The 16,024-nt window shown below is 53.9% G+C and overlaps 4 protein-coding genes across 4 annotated transcripts; 3 read left to right on the forward strand and 1 right to left on the reverse strand.

Annotated features, from left to right (window-relative positions):
* Window positions 1–143: 143 nt before the first annotated feature.
* On the forward strand, window positions 144–5,693 carry nscA (non-reducing polyketide synthase nscA; the record flags this gene model as incomplete). Its single annotated transcript, XM_040842614.1, has 4 exons — window positions 144–451; window positions 505–1,609; window positions 1,667–4,339; window positions 4,389–5,693. 4 exons carry the CDS (start codon window positions 144–146, stop codon window positions 5,691–5,693), a joined length of 5,391 nt encoding a protein of 1,796 aa, XP_040700081.1.
* Window positions 5,694–6,071: 378 nt separating this feature from the next.
* ASPSYDRAFT_34258 (uncharacterized protein) lies at window positions 6,072–9,518 on the forward strand (the record flags this gene model as incomplete). Its single annotated transcript, XM_040845214.1, has 7 exons — window positions 6,072–6,266; window positions 6,318–6,663; window positions 6,720–6,837; window positions 6,890–7,076; window positions 7,321–7,859; window positions 7,917–9,448; window positions 9,478–9,518. 7 exons carry the CDS (start codon window positions 6,072–6,074, stop codon window positions 9,516–9,518), a joined length of 2,958 nt encoding a protein of 985 aa, XP_040700082.1.
* A 192-nt stretch (window positions 9,519–9,710) lies between these two features.
* On the reverse strand, window positions 9,711–11,819 carry ASPSYDRAFT_134993 (uncharacterized protein). Its single transcript, XM_040840705.1, has 4 exons — window positions 11,618–11,819; window positions 11,485–11,565; window positions 11,279–11,427; window positions 9,711–11,219 (listed from the first exon to the last, which is right to left on the reverse strand). Exons 1-4 carry the CDS (start codon window positions 11,766–11,768, stop codon window positions 9,741–9,743), a joined length of 1,860 nt encoding a protein of 619 aa, XP_040700083.1. The 5' UTR covers window positions 11,769–11,819; the 3' UTR covers window positions 9,711–9,740.
* Window positions 11,820–11,927: 108 nt separating this feature from the next.
* Window positions 11,928–15,936, forward strand: ASPSYDRAFT_80817 (uncharacterized protein). The gene is made up of 11 exons (XM_040851061.1): window positions 11,928–12,544; window positions 12,612–12,660; window positions 12,738–12,841; window positions 12,896–13,140; window positions 13,221–13,330; window positions 14,000–14,053; window positions 14,106–14,169; window positions 14,215–14,591; window positions 14,660–14,721; window positions 14,781–15,291; window positions 15,345–15,936. Exons 1-11 carry the CDS (start codon window positions 12,086–12,088, stop codon window positions 15,827–15,829), a joined length of 2,520 nt encoding a protein of 839 aa, XP_040700084.1. The 5' UTR covers window positions 11,928–12,085; the 3' UTR covers window positions 15,830–15,936.
* The last annotated feature ends 88 nt before the right edge of the window (window positions 15,937–16,024 follow it).

Here is a 16,024-nt window from a genome sequence, read left to right on the forward strand (position 1 = left end):
GACGTACAGAACGTCCCGGCCTTTATGAGCACGTGGAAGCACCGAAGTGAGCTAAAGGGAGGTGTTATATCTGTATATAGATACCCCCCTCTCGCCGCACAATTGAAGGCTGGAAGATAACCCTCAACAACAACCAAGCAAGTATGGGTCCGAGCTATCCACGGTTAATATTCTTCGGTAATGAGGTCCCAAGCGATGGAGCAAAGGATCTATTTCGTCGACTCCGTCAGCACAGCAAGGACCGTCGGTTTAGGCTACTGTCGATCTTCCTCGACGAGTCCACGGCGATTCTCAAAGAGGAGGCAGCGAAGCTCCCGAAACAGCTACAGGAGTTGATCCCCCATTTTGAGACAGTGTGTTCGCTAGCCGATGTCGACTTTAGACAGGGGCCTCTCGGTGCCGCCATGGAGAGTGCCCTCCTTACCATATTGGAGCTCGCCCTTTTTATCGGGTGCGTGCCTGTGACTCCTTTGACATTCTGTGAAACTGACTGAATTCATCCAGTCACTACGAGGCCGAGGACAGTGAATGGGACTTGGATTCCTCGCAGACCATTCTCGCCGGTCTGAGCATTGGGATCCTCGCTGGCGCCGCTCTCGCCTTATCCAGCAATGTGGCAGACGTGGCCAAAGTCGGCCCAGAAAGCGTTCGAGTGTCCTTCCGACTGGGGGTCTATGTTGCCGGTATATCATCCAAGCTTGAGGCACCTCAGTCCGATGGGACGCTCCAAAGCTGGGCCCACGTTATCACAGAAATGACGCAGGACGCGGTGCAGCACGAGCTCTCCCAGTTCAATGAAGGCGTGCATAACCCGGAGCTTACCAAAGTGTTCATCAGCGCTGCCGATAGCACGTCTGTCAGCGTCAGTGGGCCACCATCGCGGGTCAAGTCCGCTATCCAGCACTCTCCTGTCCTGCGATACTCGAAGCAACTCCCCCTGCCAGTCTACGATGGACTCTGTCACGCCTCACATCTTTACAGCGAAAAGGACATTGAGGATGTAATTAATAGCACGGATTCCGTTATCTCCAACTCCCGGCCTGTTCGATTGGCCTTGGTCTCCTCCCAGACCGGCGAGAGTTTCAAAGCCACGACAGCCCGTGAGCTCTTCCTGGAGATCGGTACGGAATTACTCACTGGCACAATCTACCTCGACAAAGTCACGGCTGGCATCGTTGAGCGTGTAAAGCTGCATTCGGCAATGGGGCGCTATCGCATTGACGGCTTCCGCACCTCCCTTGTGCTGCAGGGTATACACTCGGCCATCGAGACCGGCTTTTCCCAGCTGCAACTGTCAAGGAATGACTTAGTCGCGTGGGTTCATAAAGACTATGGAGCCCGTCAACCCTCATCACGCGCTGACTCTAAACTCGCCATTGTCGGAATGGCATGTCGGCTGCCTGGGGGCGCCAATGACCCTGACCTTTTCTGGGAGCTGCTCGAGCAGGGCCGTGACACACTTACCACCGTACCCCTGGACCGGTTTGACCTCGAAACGCATTATGACCCATCTGGGAAGACCGAGAATGCGACACAAACTCCATTCGGCAATTTCATTGACCAACCGGGCTGTTTCGACGCGGGTTTCTTCAATATGTCGCCGCGCGAAGTATACACCCCTTACCCCTGGTTCTTATAATCGACGACTAACTCGAGATGAAAACAGGCAGAGCAAACAGACCCCATGCACCGCCTCGCCCTCGTCACAGCGTACGAGGCCATGGAAATGGCAGGGCTTGTGCCCGGCCGCACACCATCCACCCAGCAGAATCGCATTGGGACATTTTACGGACAGGCGAGCGATGACTGGCGAGAACTGAACGCATCTCAGAATATCAGCACGTATGCAGTGCCTGGAGGGGAGCGAGCCTTTGCGAATGGGAGGATCAATTACTTTTTCAAATTTTCTGGACCTTCGTATAACATCGATACCGCATGCTCAAGCGGCCTTGCAGCAGTCCAGGCAGCCTGCTCTGCTTTGTGGGCTGGCGAGGTTGATACTGCTATTGCCGGGGGGCTTAATGTCATTACTGACCCTGATAACTACGCTGGCCTAGGGAACGGTCACTTTCTCTCCAAGACAGGGCAGTGTAAAGTCTGGGACAAGGATGCAGATGGCTATTGCCGCGCCGATGGGATTGGATCCGTCGTTATCAAGCGGTTGGAGGACGCTGAGGCTGATAATGATAACATCCTTGCAGTGGTGTTGGGTGCCCGCACAAATCACTCTGCTGAAGCTGTCTCGATAACACACCCACATGCTGGTGCGCAGAAGGAGAACTACCAGCAAGTGCTGCAGCAGGCCTGCGTCAACCCCCTGGATGTGAGCTATGTCGAGCTTCACGGGACAGGCACCCAGGCAGGCGATGCAGTGGAATCGGAGTCAGTGTCGGATGTTTTTGCACCCTCGATGCCTCGCCGTCGTGCAGACCAGCGCCTGCATTTGGGGGCAGTGAAAAGTAATATCGGGCACGGTGAGGCTGCAGCTGGGATTGCCTCTCTTCTCAAGGCCCTCCTAGTATACCAGAAGGGCATAATTCCCAAACACATTGGCATCAGAACCGAGATCAACCCTACTATCCCCAAGGATCTCGAGCGTCGCAACGTGGGTCTGGCGATGGAGAACACACCCTGGCCCCGTCCTCCAGGGAAGACACGCCTTGCAGTCGTCAATTCGTTTGGGGCACATGGCGGCAATACAACCCTTCTGCTGTCGGACGCCCCAGAAAGAGCAAAGGAGAAGCTAACTGGCTATGGTCACCATGAGACGTATCCGGTAGTGTTTTCGGCCAAGAGCAAGAAGTCTCTACAGGCTAATGCGAGAAGACTGCTGGAGTACCTGGACCAACACCCCGACACGGATCTAGCAGATCTCTCGTACACGCTCTGTGGACGCCGAATGCACCATAGCATGCGATTCGGAGTATCGGTATCCAGTATCGCGACGTTGCAGAAGAGCATACGATCGTGGCTTGACAGCCCAAACTCGTCTACGGAGCTGCGGCCGGTTCCAAACGAGGCGCCATCTGTTGTTCTCACCTTCACCGGTCAGGGTGCCTACTATCGTGGAATGGGCCGGGAGCTGTTTGGCGAATTCCTGAACTTCCGGACACAGGTCCTTCAGCTTGACCAGATCGCACAGCGGTTGGGATACCCATCCGTTGTGCCTGGCATTGACGGGAGCATTGACGATAGCCCGGTATCTCCTGTACTGGCCCAGCTGAGTGTTGTTGTGCTGGAGATAGCCCTGGCCCAGTTCTGGTCACTCCTCGGTGTGCGAGTCAGTGCCGTCGTTGGACACAGCCTGGGCGAATATGCTGCCCTCGCTGTTGCGGGTGTCATCTCCGCTGCAGATGCTCTGTACCTGGTAGGGCGACGTGCACGGCTGACTGAGGAGCGCTGCACTGAAGGCAGCCACAGTATGCTCTCCGTGCGAGCGCCCTTGGCTGATATCAAAAACTTGCTCGCAGGCGGCCATGGGGCTGGCATTGACTATGAGATCTGCTGTCGGAACACTCACCAGGACACTGTCATTGGCGGCAAGAAGGATCAAATTGATGCCATTCGCCAGACTTTGGAAGCAAAGAGTATCAAGTGCACGCTGCTTGATGTGCCATATGCGTTCCACACGGCGCAAATGGACGCTATACTCGAGCCTTTGGAGGCGCTGGCGACACCAATCGCGTTTAAAGCGCCGAGCATCCCTGTGCTCTCTCCTCTCCTCGGAGGTGTAGTGTTCGATGGCAAGTCCATCAACGCAGAGTATCTGTGTCGTTCGTCTCGCGAAACCGTCGATTTCGTCGCGGCGATCGAGGCTGCACAAGACTTTGGGTTGGTCGACGCCAAAACTATCTGGATTGATGTCGGACCGCACCCAATCTGTGCTGGCCTTGTTCGTGGCATGGATCGTGACGCGCAGGTTGCTTCTTCATGCCGGCGCAATGAAGACAATTTGACCACCATGTCCAAGACACTGGTCACCCTGCAGCTGGCGGGGATAGCACCATCCTGGGTAGAATACTTCCAGCCGCGCGAGCAGGAATATTCCTTGTTGCAACTGCCCAAATACAGTTGGAATGAGACAGACTACTGGATTCCCTATATCGGGACCTGGACGTTGGATAAGGCGCGTCTCAAGTACGGGGAGACGAAGCAGAACGCACTTTCGATATCGTTGTCGCGTCCGTCGGCGCTGCGAACGTCTCTCGTTCATCAGGTCACCAGCGAGTGCATTGAGACGACGACAGCGACCCTGGAAGCGCTCTCCGACATGCAGCACCCGGACTTCCTGGAGGCCTTGTACGGTCACAAAATGAACAACTGCGGTGTGGCCACTTCGGTACGTCAAGCCCTGTCTCCCTTTATATGCCCATGCTAACAGGTTGCAGTCTATCTGGTCTGACATGGCCTTCACTGTTGGCGAATATCTCTACCAACGACTCGTTCCTGATGTCGCAGATCTACACATGAACCTTTCAGACGTTGAAGTCCTCCATGCCCAGGTCGCAAACAAAGACAAACACACCATCCAGGCGCTTGTGCTCAAGGCACACCTCGACCTGTCCACCAGCTCCATGTCCCTGTCCTGGTTCACCGCAAGCGCCGAGACGGGGGAATGCGCCGCGGAGTCCTTCGCTACCGCGGTGGTCAGGTTCGAGGATGCCGCCGCGTGGACAAACGAATGGGACCGACTTTCGCATTTGGTCCTCGGCCGTATTGAAACGCTAGAAGAGCGCGCTGCACAGGGGAGGGCCAGCAAGCTGTCGAAGCCCCTGGCATACGCGCTGTTCAAGAACGTCGTCGATTACGCAGAGCGGTATCAGGGAATGGACCAGGTTGTGCTGCACGAACACGAGGCAGTGGCCGACGTGACCCTGAGCCCTGAGCGCCATGGCAGCTGGCACACTCCGCCGCACTGGATCGACAGCGTGTCGCACCTGGCTGGGCTGGTCATGAACGGCAGCGATGCCTCCAATACCAGAGACTACTTCTATGTCACGCCGGGTTGTTCCAGCTTCCGTCTTCTGAACCCGCTGGAGGCAGGGGCCACGTACCGTAGCTATGTCCGCATGTTTCCCATGCCGCACGAGGCAAACATGTACGCAGGAGATGTGTATATTCTCCAGGGTGGTCGGATTGTGGGCATGGTCGGCCAGATTCGATTCCGCCGCGTGCCTCGTCTTCTCATGGACCGATTCTTCTCGGCCCCTGCGGCTTCGACTGCTGATCCTGTCATTCAGTCAGGGCGGGTTCACGTCCAGCAGCCGAAATCAACAACCGCCAAAAGGCCTAGTGTTTTGAATTCCGTAGCTTCACCTTGTCATGTTGCTGGTGCGCCTGGTACCACGACGCATCAGGGTGCGAATTCGCGTGTCGTTTCATCTGACGACCAAGCCTCTGACGACGAGTCTTCTGAAGAGACCGCCATCTCCACGCCAGCATCGTCTGACAAAGGTGGTCCAGATACGGGACTCGTGGCCCAATGCCTACAGGTCATGGCACGCGAGACGGGCCTGGAGCTTGAATCCCTGACGCCCGACGCAAGCTTTGTCGAGCTGGGCATCGACTCGCTCATGTCGCTTGTTTTGTCGGAGAAATTCCGCACGGAACTGGGTATCGAGATTAAGAGTTCCCTGTTCCTGGAGTGTCCGACTATTGGAGAGTTGAAAGCCTGGCTGGAGGAGTATTGTTAAGTTGGTTGTGCTTCTTCTGTTATATTTTGTTCGTTTATATATATATACAAACTGTTACACTTTCAACAAACCATGTCAAATATGTATCCGACCCATGAACTTCGCAAGTGAACCACAAGGGGAAGCAAACAAGTTTTGAACCCACAATCGACCTCAACATGCTCTGGAATAATTCAGCCGAACTTCGGTTCTCTGGGGTAGAAGGAACAAGGGTGGATGCTGTAACGGCCCACAGGAATTGCCCCGGTGCGCCACACGAATTACACCGAAGATGGTCCGATAGGCTCAATACCGCTAGTGGTGAGAATATAAATAAATCTGCTAGTCGAACTACGATAGGTATCTGTGAACAAACGATCAAACCGCATACGAAGCATAATGTCTCCAACTTGGACGCGATTGATCCGGTTCATTGCCGAGGAAGACGGACAGGCGCATATTGGCCAAGTCGACGCGCGTCAATTCCCAGATGTCGGACTCTCAGTCGTCAACGGGGAGCGAGTAGCAGTGCGATTGATCCAGGGGTCTATCTTTGACGGCGTTGTTACTGAGAAGCAACTGCACGTTGCCCGGGTTGGTGTCCTACCATGAATTATGCATACGGTCACTTCTAATGCGCAACAGCTTCTCGCCCCGATTGAGATGCAAGACGTGCCAATCATTCGATGCATGGGCCTCAACTATCGCGACCACGCGCGAGAGGCCAACATGCCCATTCCCGACGTGCCGGTCCTGTTTGTCAAGCCGCGAACGGCACTCAATGGCCCACACCCAGCAAAGATCAATGTACCCAAGATCGCCCAGGATGGCTCGAGTGACTACGAGGCGGAGCTGTCCATTATCCTGTCCAAGACAGGCCGTGACATCCCCGAGTCCGAAGCCATGGACTACGTGTTGGGCTATACCTGCAGCAATGACGTGAGCGCCCGCACGCAGCAATTTAAAAACAGCCAATGGAGCTTTTCGAAGGGTGAGTAAAGTATCCATGTTTGTGTACGAGGCCGTGGCTGAGCTGTATTTGTCTAGGACTCGATGGCTCGTGTCCACTGGGTCCAGTGCTGGTGGCTCCCTCGGAAGTCGACCCGCACCAGTTGGACATCAAGGCCATTCACAACGGGGCAGTTGTTCAGAATTCAAACACACGGTATGAACCAAGGGCGAGTTGGATATGAAGTCCCAACTGACGACGCTGGCAGAGAAATGATCTTCGACATTCCCAAGACCATCGCGTTTCTGTCCCAGGGGACCACCCTGGAGAAGGGGACGGTCATTATGACCGGGACTGGGCCAGGGATTGGGGCAATGCGCAGCCCAAAGGTGGTTTTGCAAGACGGCGACGATATGAGGGTTGAGATCCAGGGCATTGGCACGCTGTGTAACAAAGTGTACTACGAGTAGGCAACCAACACGATCAAATGAGTAATTAATCAGCGTAAATTCGGCGCAATTTCGGACGAATTCATCCCTTTGATCCCACAATTTAAACTCCCAACCCCGCAGAACCAGTCAGCCAATAAGTGGATCGTGGGGGTGGGCCTATAACCAGTTCAACCTCATCTCCCCCGGACATGCTCCCTGAACATTCCTGTATCACTGTAGCAGACAGCCAACATGACCTCTCCAATAGGACAGCAATCAGAAATATCATGCCATACCTGCCGAAGGCGAAAGGTCAAGTGGTGCGTCCAGCGACACCAACCCCCAGGACAACGCTGACGGGCGCAGTGACCGAAGCTACCCTCACTGCCAGGTCTGTGAGCAGACAATGCAGACATGCACGTACCCTCCTGGGCCCTTGAAACCGGGGCCCAAGCTCGGCTCGCTGCGGCAGAGAAAACGCTCCCGTGCCACTGCCACCATCGACGATGGGCCCGAGCCTGCGGCTGCTGCACCATATCGGGAGCGCAATGAGAGCCCGAGTCTCCGGGATGATGCCGCTAACGATGGCATATTGTTACTGACGGCCGGCGCGCAAAATGTGTCGTCTGCCGCCGAGGCCAAGGCGCTTGATCTCTCATTTATCCTGCACCCTGCTCACGCGGCATCCCCGCCAGAGAACGAGGACCTGGGGCCGCGCAAGAATGTACCAGGCGATACTAATACTAAAGGTGCTATCCAGAAAGCATGCAGGGCCCTGGGCGTGGAGTTGAAGGAGGCTGAGCAATTGTAAGTCGGTCGTATTATATGCAGCAAAGGACGGACCCTAATAGAAACGTTTCATAGATTGACGGCATATTTCGACAACATGGTAGCCATTAATCTATTCCATGAACCAACATTCTCAGAAAAACTGTCTCAAATATCGTCTCCGGCCCTAGTGGTCGCCCTGCTGGCCGCCATGTTCGCCTTTGCTGTCCGTTTTCGCCCAGGCGAGGCGGACGTCAACCAGCGAGCGACTCGGTTCCTGAAATTGGCATTACAGAATATAGACAACGCGCTCGAGGAGTGCGGTGACAATACTCCGCCGTTATGCCTACTCCAGACGTGCGTTGTAGCCGCTCACTGCCAATTGACCCAAGGGGTTCTCGGCAGGGCATGGCGCACGCTTGGGATGTGCGTTCGGCTGGCGTACGAGATGAACCTTCATCTGGTGGACATGCAAAGCCATGGGGATTTCGGCAACTCTGTGGACATCCAGAAATGGTGTGAGGATGAAGAGAAACGCCGTGCGTGGTGGGCGATATGGGAAATGGATGTCTTTGCAACTACTATCCGAAGAACACCCACAGCCTTGGACTGGTCGCAGATGGAGATCCTGTTACCGGTCGATGATGAGGCCTGGTTTGACCGGAAACCACAGGCGAGTTGCTTTTTTGAGCCGGATCCTATGTGTCGTTGGAAGGCCCTCGATAACTGCGGAAATCAGTCGCCGAAAGCGTGGTTCATCGTGATCAACTCCCTGATGAAGGAAGCCCAGCGAATATCCAGCCCTCGGGGGATACCCAGTGGATCACGGTCGGATCATGTCGATGATGCTCGCCACCGACTCGAGATCATCGCGAATGCAGTCCGCTGCTTCCAGCTCGCTCTGCCGGGCCATCTCAAGTACAATCACCAATATCTGACTTTCGGTGCGCGGGTCCCTGGTCAGACAACGTCTTCGCGACAGATGCACTGTTCCATATACAATATCCACCTGATGACGCAGCTTGCCAGGTTGATGATTCACCGCTACGACGTCTTCAAGGGCCGTTTTCGTGTCGCGCTTTCGGCTCAAGATGGCGAACAAAACAGCGGTGATGGCTGCAAGGAGGACGACCAGTCCAGCGTCAGGGAGTACTTTGACGCAGCAGATAACATGCTGGCTATTATCAATCGCAGTAGCGATGACCATGTTCAGCACATTAACCCCTTCCTCTTGAGCACCATTTGGCTCGCCTCTGCGGTTCAACTTATGCGTAGCCAACTCTGTCGGCCGGGGGCACTCAAGTCGGCCATCAAATCTCGCTATGAAGTGCTCAACCTCACGTACAAAAGGTGCAGTCGGTTCTGGGACATGCATACTGCAGTTCAGCAGAACCTGGAAACCCTCGAGGAGCAGTTAGAGGCTTGCAAACAGGCGGAAAGACATACTCCTGGACCCTCAGGTAGTATTACCTCTACGCGGCAGTACGGACTGCACATGCCTTCAAGCCTGCGACCTAGTGAAAGTGCGAATGCAGCCACCAATAACGAAATTAATGGTCCTACGGCATCCAGCCCGCGTCAAAGGGCAAGCAATCCCGAATCTGCAGCCCTTCCCAGCCCTCCCCAGAGTCACATTATGCCCTCTGACGCCTGGCAGGCGGACAGGGCAGACGACGCGACCAACGCCTCGATGCTTGATTTCTTGCCGTTGCAGGGAATGGATTCCCAGCCGATGCCTAGTCAGTTCATCTCCGCTACACTTGTCGACCCGATGTTCCTGTTTGGTACAAATACACCGTCCGTTGACTTTAACCGGCTATGGGAAATGGAACCTTTTGGGTGTGAAGCACCCCAGCTGGATATACAGGATATGCGCCCAGTATAATATATAGAACAGCTTCATTACAGTATGTCTACAAATTAACCAACGCACAAAACGGATGTCACAACCTCTGACAACTTCTCCTCGCAGGAATCAACACTAAGCAGTACCTCCTCTGCTCTCCACGCCACAAAGCGATCCGGACGGACCAATACTGCGCCGCTGTCGTCTACGCCGCGGAGGCGTTCCCATTCAAAGTACGAATCTTCCCAGTCCTGGCGGAAGCCTATTGAATAGGCGTGGAGAGGGACTCCGAGCTTGACAGTTACTCGTCTCGCTGCTTCCTTCCAATAATCCCCACCAACACCGGTGAAAAGCGTGAATGCACCGCGTCCCGCCAGGTCAATCGTTGACACTGGCTTCACAGGAATAGCCTTGTTAAGCCATACATGCGGCAGCCGACGTCCGGGATAGGTAGTGGGCTCATAATACAAAACTGCATCCTCAGCCGATCGACCAGGCAATACAAAAGGTTCTGTCTCGTCTGCTTCGTAGATTCCAGCACCCGAGTACCGCTGGTTCATCTCAATCCCTAGGCCATGGAACTCATGGCTGGTTTGGGAGACAGCCTTGTGGAGGGTACGGCGACGCTCCCGCCCACTCGCACTGGGCGCTTTAAGCTCGTTTAGCGCGCGTGTTCTCTCTTCGACAGATGCTTCCAACATGCCGAGTGACTCCCAGATGGGGTGGTGGTCTCTGAGCGCCTGGTTAGCACGAGTGATGATGCTATGGCCGACAGGCTGGCGCTCGGCGGAGTATGTTGAGAGCAACGACGGATCCGCAATTCCATGGTGGACGTACGCGACCTTCCATGCGAGATTGAACGCGTCTTGTATACAAGTGTTTGACCCCAGCCCGTTGAGCGGTGGGTGGCGATGCACTGCGTCTCCAAGGCAGAAGACGTTGCCTTCGGAATATTTCTCGGCCACGATCTCGTTGATGTACCACTTGGAGACGTTGATGATCTCGGCTGGCGTGTCATCTCCAATGAGCTGCTTGACTCGATGGAGATACTCCTCGTTGGACGGGTTGGGAGTCTTCGCCGGGTCGTACTCTCGAGTTGGGAACAGGATAAACATCCACTCGTCCCACGGCCTGACCATGCGGACGATGGCCATCCACCCGAAGCCAGGATGCTCCCGGTCCGGCTGCATGACCCAGTGGAGATTTCCCTTGCGGTGCTCCACCAGATGTGAGAGATCCGCCTTTACCAGGACGTTGATTGCGAGGCCCTGCCCTGGTTTCACGGCCAGAGGCAGGTTGAGTTGCTTCACAATCTGACTACGTGCCCCGTCGGCGCCAAATAAATACTTCGTTCTGATGCAGTACTCGACTTGAGACAGATTATCGCGGAGAGTCGCGACAATGCGCTGCTTCTCATCGTGCACGAATGACACCAGCGTGGTGTCGAACCTGGTGGTGAAGCCCTGGTGCGTTGCGTGGCGGACGAGAATGGGCTCCAGCAGCGTCTGGGGGAGATCGACTGGGGAACAGGGGCTTGCTCTTTCATAGTCTCCCTGCTCGATTATTAGCTTGGTCGCCAGCAAAAGGTTTGCGATGAGGTTTGGTGACTGACCTTTCTCTTGGGATCATTCCCCCAGGAATGTATCCGTGCGTATTCTTCGCCTGCCATGCTGTGGCACCATCGCGTGTGAACCATGTGTTCCTGGCCGTCGCAGGCAACCTTCTGGATCTCGCTGTCGAGGCCGATATCACGGAGACATTCTGTAGCCAGTTATTATTACCGCCGACATCGCATCAGAAACAGCAGGGGTAAAGTACCGAGAGCAGCCATGTTGGTGATATGCGCTCGAGGAGTGTTGGCAGTACCGTGCGCCGCACTGATCATGATGCCTTTGATGCCTGTATTTGTTAATCAGCCCAGTGCTTGTGGTAATTCCAAGGGCCAGCCCACCATATGAACTTAGAAAGCACGCCAAAGAAGCCCCCGCTGGTCCTGCACCGACGATCAAGAATTCTGTCTCTGTAATTCCACTGGAACTTCCATTTGCCAGCGGCCAGGAGGCCTCTGGTGTATAGGAATTTGTAAGAAACGAAGGGGCCATCGTGAACCGCAGACGCAGGATAGTGAGCACCTAGAAGATTGCTGTTAGAATGTCTACAATCACTGAGACTTTTATCAATAATTAAACGAAGCCTGGACAGCCCCGCCTACTCACACGTGTCCACCCCGCAGAGATACTCGGACGATCTGCAGTAATTCGACCGAAGATGCCCCGAGTTGATATCCCGATGTCCAGACACCCCCGCCGATAGCCATTAGCTCTGCAAATGCGGAACCCATGAAAGTATATCAGGTAGTGTCAGGTGTGAAAAAAGGCAGATCTAATCAAAAACTCCGTAACAAAGAAAGACCAACAAAATGGCCCCCGAATACAAACGCATCCGACTTGTCCGACTCGCTCACGTCTACTATACACACCGAGACCTCGCGAAAGCCTCTGAGTTTCTCAAAGACTTCGGTTTCCAGGAATGCACCCAGGTAGCCTCAAAGACCGGACAAAGAACGATCTTTTATCATGGCACAGATACTAAACAGCCATTCGTGTACTGTGCCCGTGAAGGCCCTGAAGACGCCTTTGGCGGCGCCGCGTTCGTGGTCGAATCGCGCGAGGACCTAGAGTACGCCGCTAAGACCCTGCCTGGAGCGACTGGGATTGTTGATATGGAACTCGACGAGGGCAAAATCCCCGGCGGTGGCCTTCGCGTCACCTTTACGGACCCGATTGACGGATTTCCCTTTCATCTGGTATGGGGCCAGAGAGGGCAAGAGGTGACGCGGGACCAGGAGGACAGGCTGCCAGCTTTGCAATACAACTTGGTGTGTTGTCTTTGATATTAATTCCCGCTCTTATGTTCTGAGCGAGGAACTGACTTGTGGATTGAAGCCGACAGAGAAAAATCGACCTGGTAATAGCACTCAGAGATTCAAGCCAGGTGCGAAACTCCATACTCCTCGCATTTTCTTTCCAGGCTGCGGCGAGAGAAGAAATCCATGCTGATATTTGGAATAGGCCCGGCTCCGGTGCACAAACTCGGGCACTTTGGGATGTGCGTGACGGACTTTGCGCACGCCTACGAGTTCTACACGACCCGGTTCAACTTCAAACCTAGCGACGTGAGGCACAACCCGCAAGTACATGCAAATTTCTGATCACTTACATTTGTTTAGCTCATTCATGACCCAGAAGGCAAAGACGTAACTGCCTTCCTGCACCTCGACCGTGGCCGCGAGCTCGTGGACCACCACTGCTTCTTTCTCTTTGAGGGCCCCAAGTGGCATGTGCATCATTCATCGTTTGAAACGCATGACTTTGATACACAGCTCCTAGGCCACCATTGGCTGAGGGAGAAGGGATATAGGAATTGCTGGGGAGTCGGGAGGCATATCATGGGCAGTCAGATTTTCGATTACTGGTTCGTCTACCATTTTAGTTTTGAATACATTCCTGAAACCCGCTACGGGCCAGTGAGATGGGTTACTCATAATGGTCTAGGTTCGATCCGTCCGAGTTCATCGTCGAACACTACGTTGATGGGGACCTGGTTGATGAGACCTACCCGATCCATCGGAGCCTCGCTTCACCGGACAACTTGCATATTTGGGGTGAGTGTTCATTTTCATTCCATGCAAGTGACCTGCCCGCTGACTATTCTATGTAGGACCTGATCTTCCCGATGGATTTCTAGAGTAGATTGGGTAGTTGTGGATAGCTGGATATGTATACGAGCGTATTTACCACGGATTCAATGCCTTGAATATTGGAACCTCCTCAATGTAGATATCTAAATGAGGTTATCTTTCTAAATTCTGTTCTTACCAAAAAAAAAGCAGCTCCTGTAGTCAAGGCGAATAAATATCCCAAAACCGCCCTGCTCGGTAATACATCGGCTAAGTCAAATTACATTCCGGCCAGAGCGTGAGCATCAACCTATGAAGCCAGCTTAGTTGTAAATCAAAGCAAAAAGGCCGTGGCAAGAGGGGACTACACGTCATGATCTTCCGAACCATGGTCTGTGCTGGCTAATAGCTGCGCATAGTTCATGGGCCCTAGGTTCGGACGGACCCCCTGGGGGTGCGGGGGAAATTGCACCGAAATTGCTCCACCAATTCGGCTTTCAGTCTGGGGTAAGGAGAAGCTGGGGGTCTCCCACTACGGAGTCGAATACTTATAGACGCCCATCCATGGTAAAGAGAGTTCCTTCATTTCACCTGCACTGTGTGCCTACCCCGATATGCATTCACTCCCGTTTCTCGTTGCCGTCGCCATTGTAGGATCTCTATACGTGATCCTCACAAAGGGCCGCAGAGAAAAAGGTCTTCCTCCAGGTGTGTACATCCCTCACGTCTGAATGTAGCGACACTCCTAACTCGGCCTCAGGACCTCCCACCATACCGGTCCTAGGAAACCTCCATCAAATCCCAATAAAAGGGTCCTATCTCAAGTAGGCCACTCCTCTATATCCCACGGCGTTTTCTCACAAGCACAGATTCACAGAATGGGCAGCCAAATATGGCGGGCTGTATTCTCTCAAACTGGGCACCGGAACTGCAGTTGTCGTCACCGACCGCCGCATCGTCAAGGAGCTGGTCGACAAGAAAAGCTCCAAATACAGCAACCGGCCTGAATCGTTCGTCGCGAATACCATCACAGGTGGATCGCATCTGCTGGTGATGCAGTATGGGCCGCTGTGGCGCACGATGCGTAAGCTGGTGCACCAGCACTTCATGGAGTCGATGGTGGAGAAGAGCCATATCCAGGTCCAGAATGCCGAGGCGGTGCAGATGGTGAGAGACTTTTGTGTGCGACCTGACCAGCATATGCTGCATCCCAAGCGGTTTAGTAACAGCATTATCATGAGTTTGGGTAGGTTTGCTGCATGTCCTTATGTGGCCGGGTGAGAATGTTCTGTGGGCCTGGGCTGATGATAACAGTGTACGGTGTTCGGACACCTTCGGTGCAGACAGCGCATATGACGCAGTTGTATGATATGATGGTGAGTCGTCTCGTATATTTCCCCTCTTACGCATGCGTAGCTGACACTGTGCTTTCCAGGAAGGATGGTCCAAAGTCATGGAGCCAGGCAATACTCCCCCAGTTGACATTTACTCATTCCTGCACTACATTCCTCAAAAGGTCTTCGGTAATTGGCTCTCACGCGCCAAAGGCGTTAGCGAAGAAATGGGCGCACTATACGGTCAATACCTCGATCTCGTGTACGAGCGCCGCAAGAAATCCGGCAGTGCGGGCTCATTTATGGACACGGTGATTGACCAGAATGAGAAGCTGGGCCTCACACGTCATCAGCTATATTTCCTTGGAGGCGTCCTGATGGAGGGCGGGTCTGACACATCGAGCTCGATCATTTTGGCGTTCATCCACGCCATGACCAAGTGGACCGACGTTCTTAAGAAAGCACAGGCGGAAATCGATGCTGTTGTTGGCGAGGACAGGACGCCGGTGTGGTCAGACTACGACAAGTTGCCCTATATTGCTGCAACTGTCAAGGAAGCCATGAGATGGAGGCCGGCTGTCCCATTAGCGTTTCCTCATGCAGCTGCAGAGGGTAATCTCTTTCAACCCTGAGGGTTTGAATCTGTTGATGCTGACGATGAGCAGATGATTGGGTAGACGGCCACTTCATTCCCAAGGGAAGTACCGTCATCATCAACGGCTGGGGAATGCACCACGACGAATCCCGCTTCACAAACCCTGCTGCCTTTGACCCAGACCACTACAAGGGTCAAATGGCCCTCGCGCCAGAACTCGCCAATGCCCCCGACTACACTTCACGGGACCATTACGGCTACGGCACTGGGCGCCGCATCTGCCCGGGTATCCATGTTGCCGAGCGCAACCTGTTCCTGGCCATTTCGAAGCTTATATGGGCCTTTTCCATTGAGCCCGGCCTCGACGAAACAGGAAAGCCCATTGAACCGGACTTGGATCCAAGGACAGGGTACAGTGAAGGGTTCCTAGTATGCGCAAATAACTTTCCATGTCGAATTGCACCGAGATCGGAATCCCGGCGGGATACTATTAGGAAGGAGTATCAGAAAGCACAAGGAGATGTGTTTTCGCGGTTTGATAGCCCGCCATGTTAAACTCACAGTACTATGCGCCTTCCACGATGCATCGAGATATGTCTATACTTCGGGCTCATAACCCACTTACAAGTCACCTGCTCGAATTCTAGCTTCCCACTTTAATTATCATTGAAAGCAAAATACGATAATAAAAAGTAATATGGATAACCCGTATTAGCATATTACTGTTGGTTGTGTTCTAATAATGCCGGG

The sequence above is a fragment of the Aspergillus sydowii genome (genome assembly GCF_001890705.1).
Source record: "Aspergillus sydowii CBS 593.65 unplaced genomic scaffold ASPSYscaffold_10, whole genome shotgun sequence".
NCBI lineage: Eukaryota > Fungi > Ascomycota > Eurotiomycetes > Eurotiales > Aspergillaceae > Aspergillus > Aspergillus sydowii.

What these genes read in the sequence shown, in the direction of transcription:
- ASPSYDRAFT_134993 (XM_040840705.1), bottom strand. Translation starts at nt 11,768, where the DNA reads ATGGCCCCTTCGTTTCTTACAAATTCCTATACACCAGAGGCCTCCTGG. An exon ending in GTGCTTTCTAAGTTCATATG is followed by an intron (nt 11,566 to 11,617) that starts GTGGGCTGGCCC and finishes TAACAAATACAG; the next exon opens with GCATCAAAGGCATCATGATC. An exon ending in CACCAACATGGCTGCTCTCG is followed by an intron (nt 11,428 to 11,484) that starts GTACTTTACCCC and finishes AACTGGCTACAG; the next exon opens with AATGTCTCCGTGATATCGGC.
- ASPSYDRAFT_80817 (XM_040851061.1), top strand. Translation starts at nt 12,086, where the DNA reads ATGGCCCCCGAATACAAACGCATCCGACTTGTCCGACTCGCTCACGTC. An exon ending in CAGCTTTGCAATACAACTTG is followed by an intron (nt 12,545 to 12,611) that starts GTGTGTTGTCTT and finishes TGTGGATTGAAG; the next exon opens with CCGACAGAGAAAAATCGACC. An exon ending in GGACAACTTGCATATTTGGG is followed by an intron (nt 13,331 to 13,999) that starts GTGAGTGTTCAT and finishes TCGCCATTGTAG; the next exon opens with GATCTCTATACGTGATCCTC.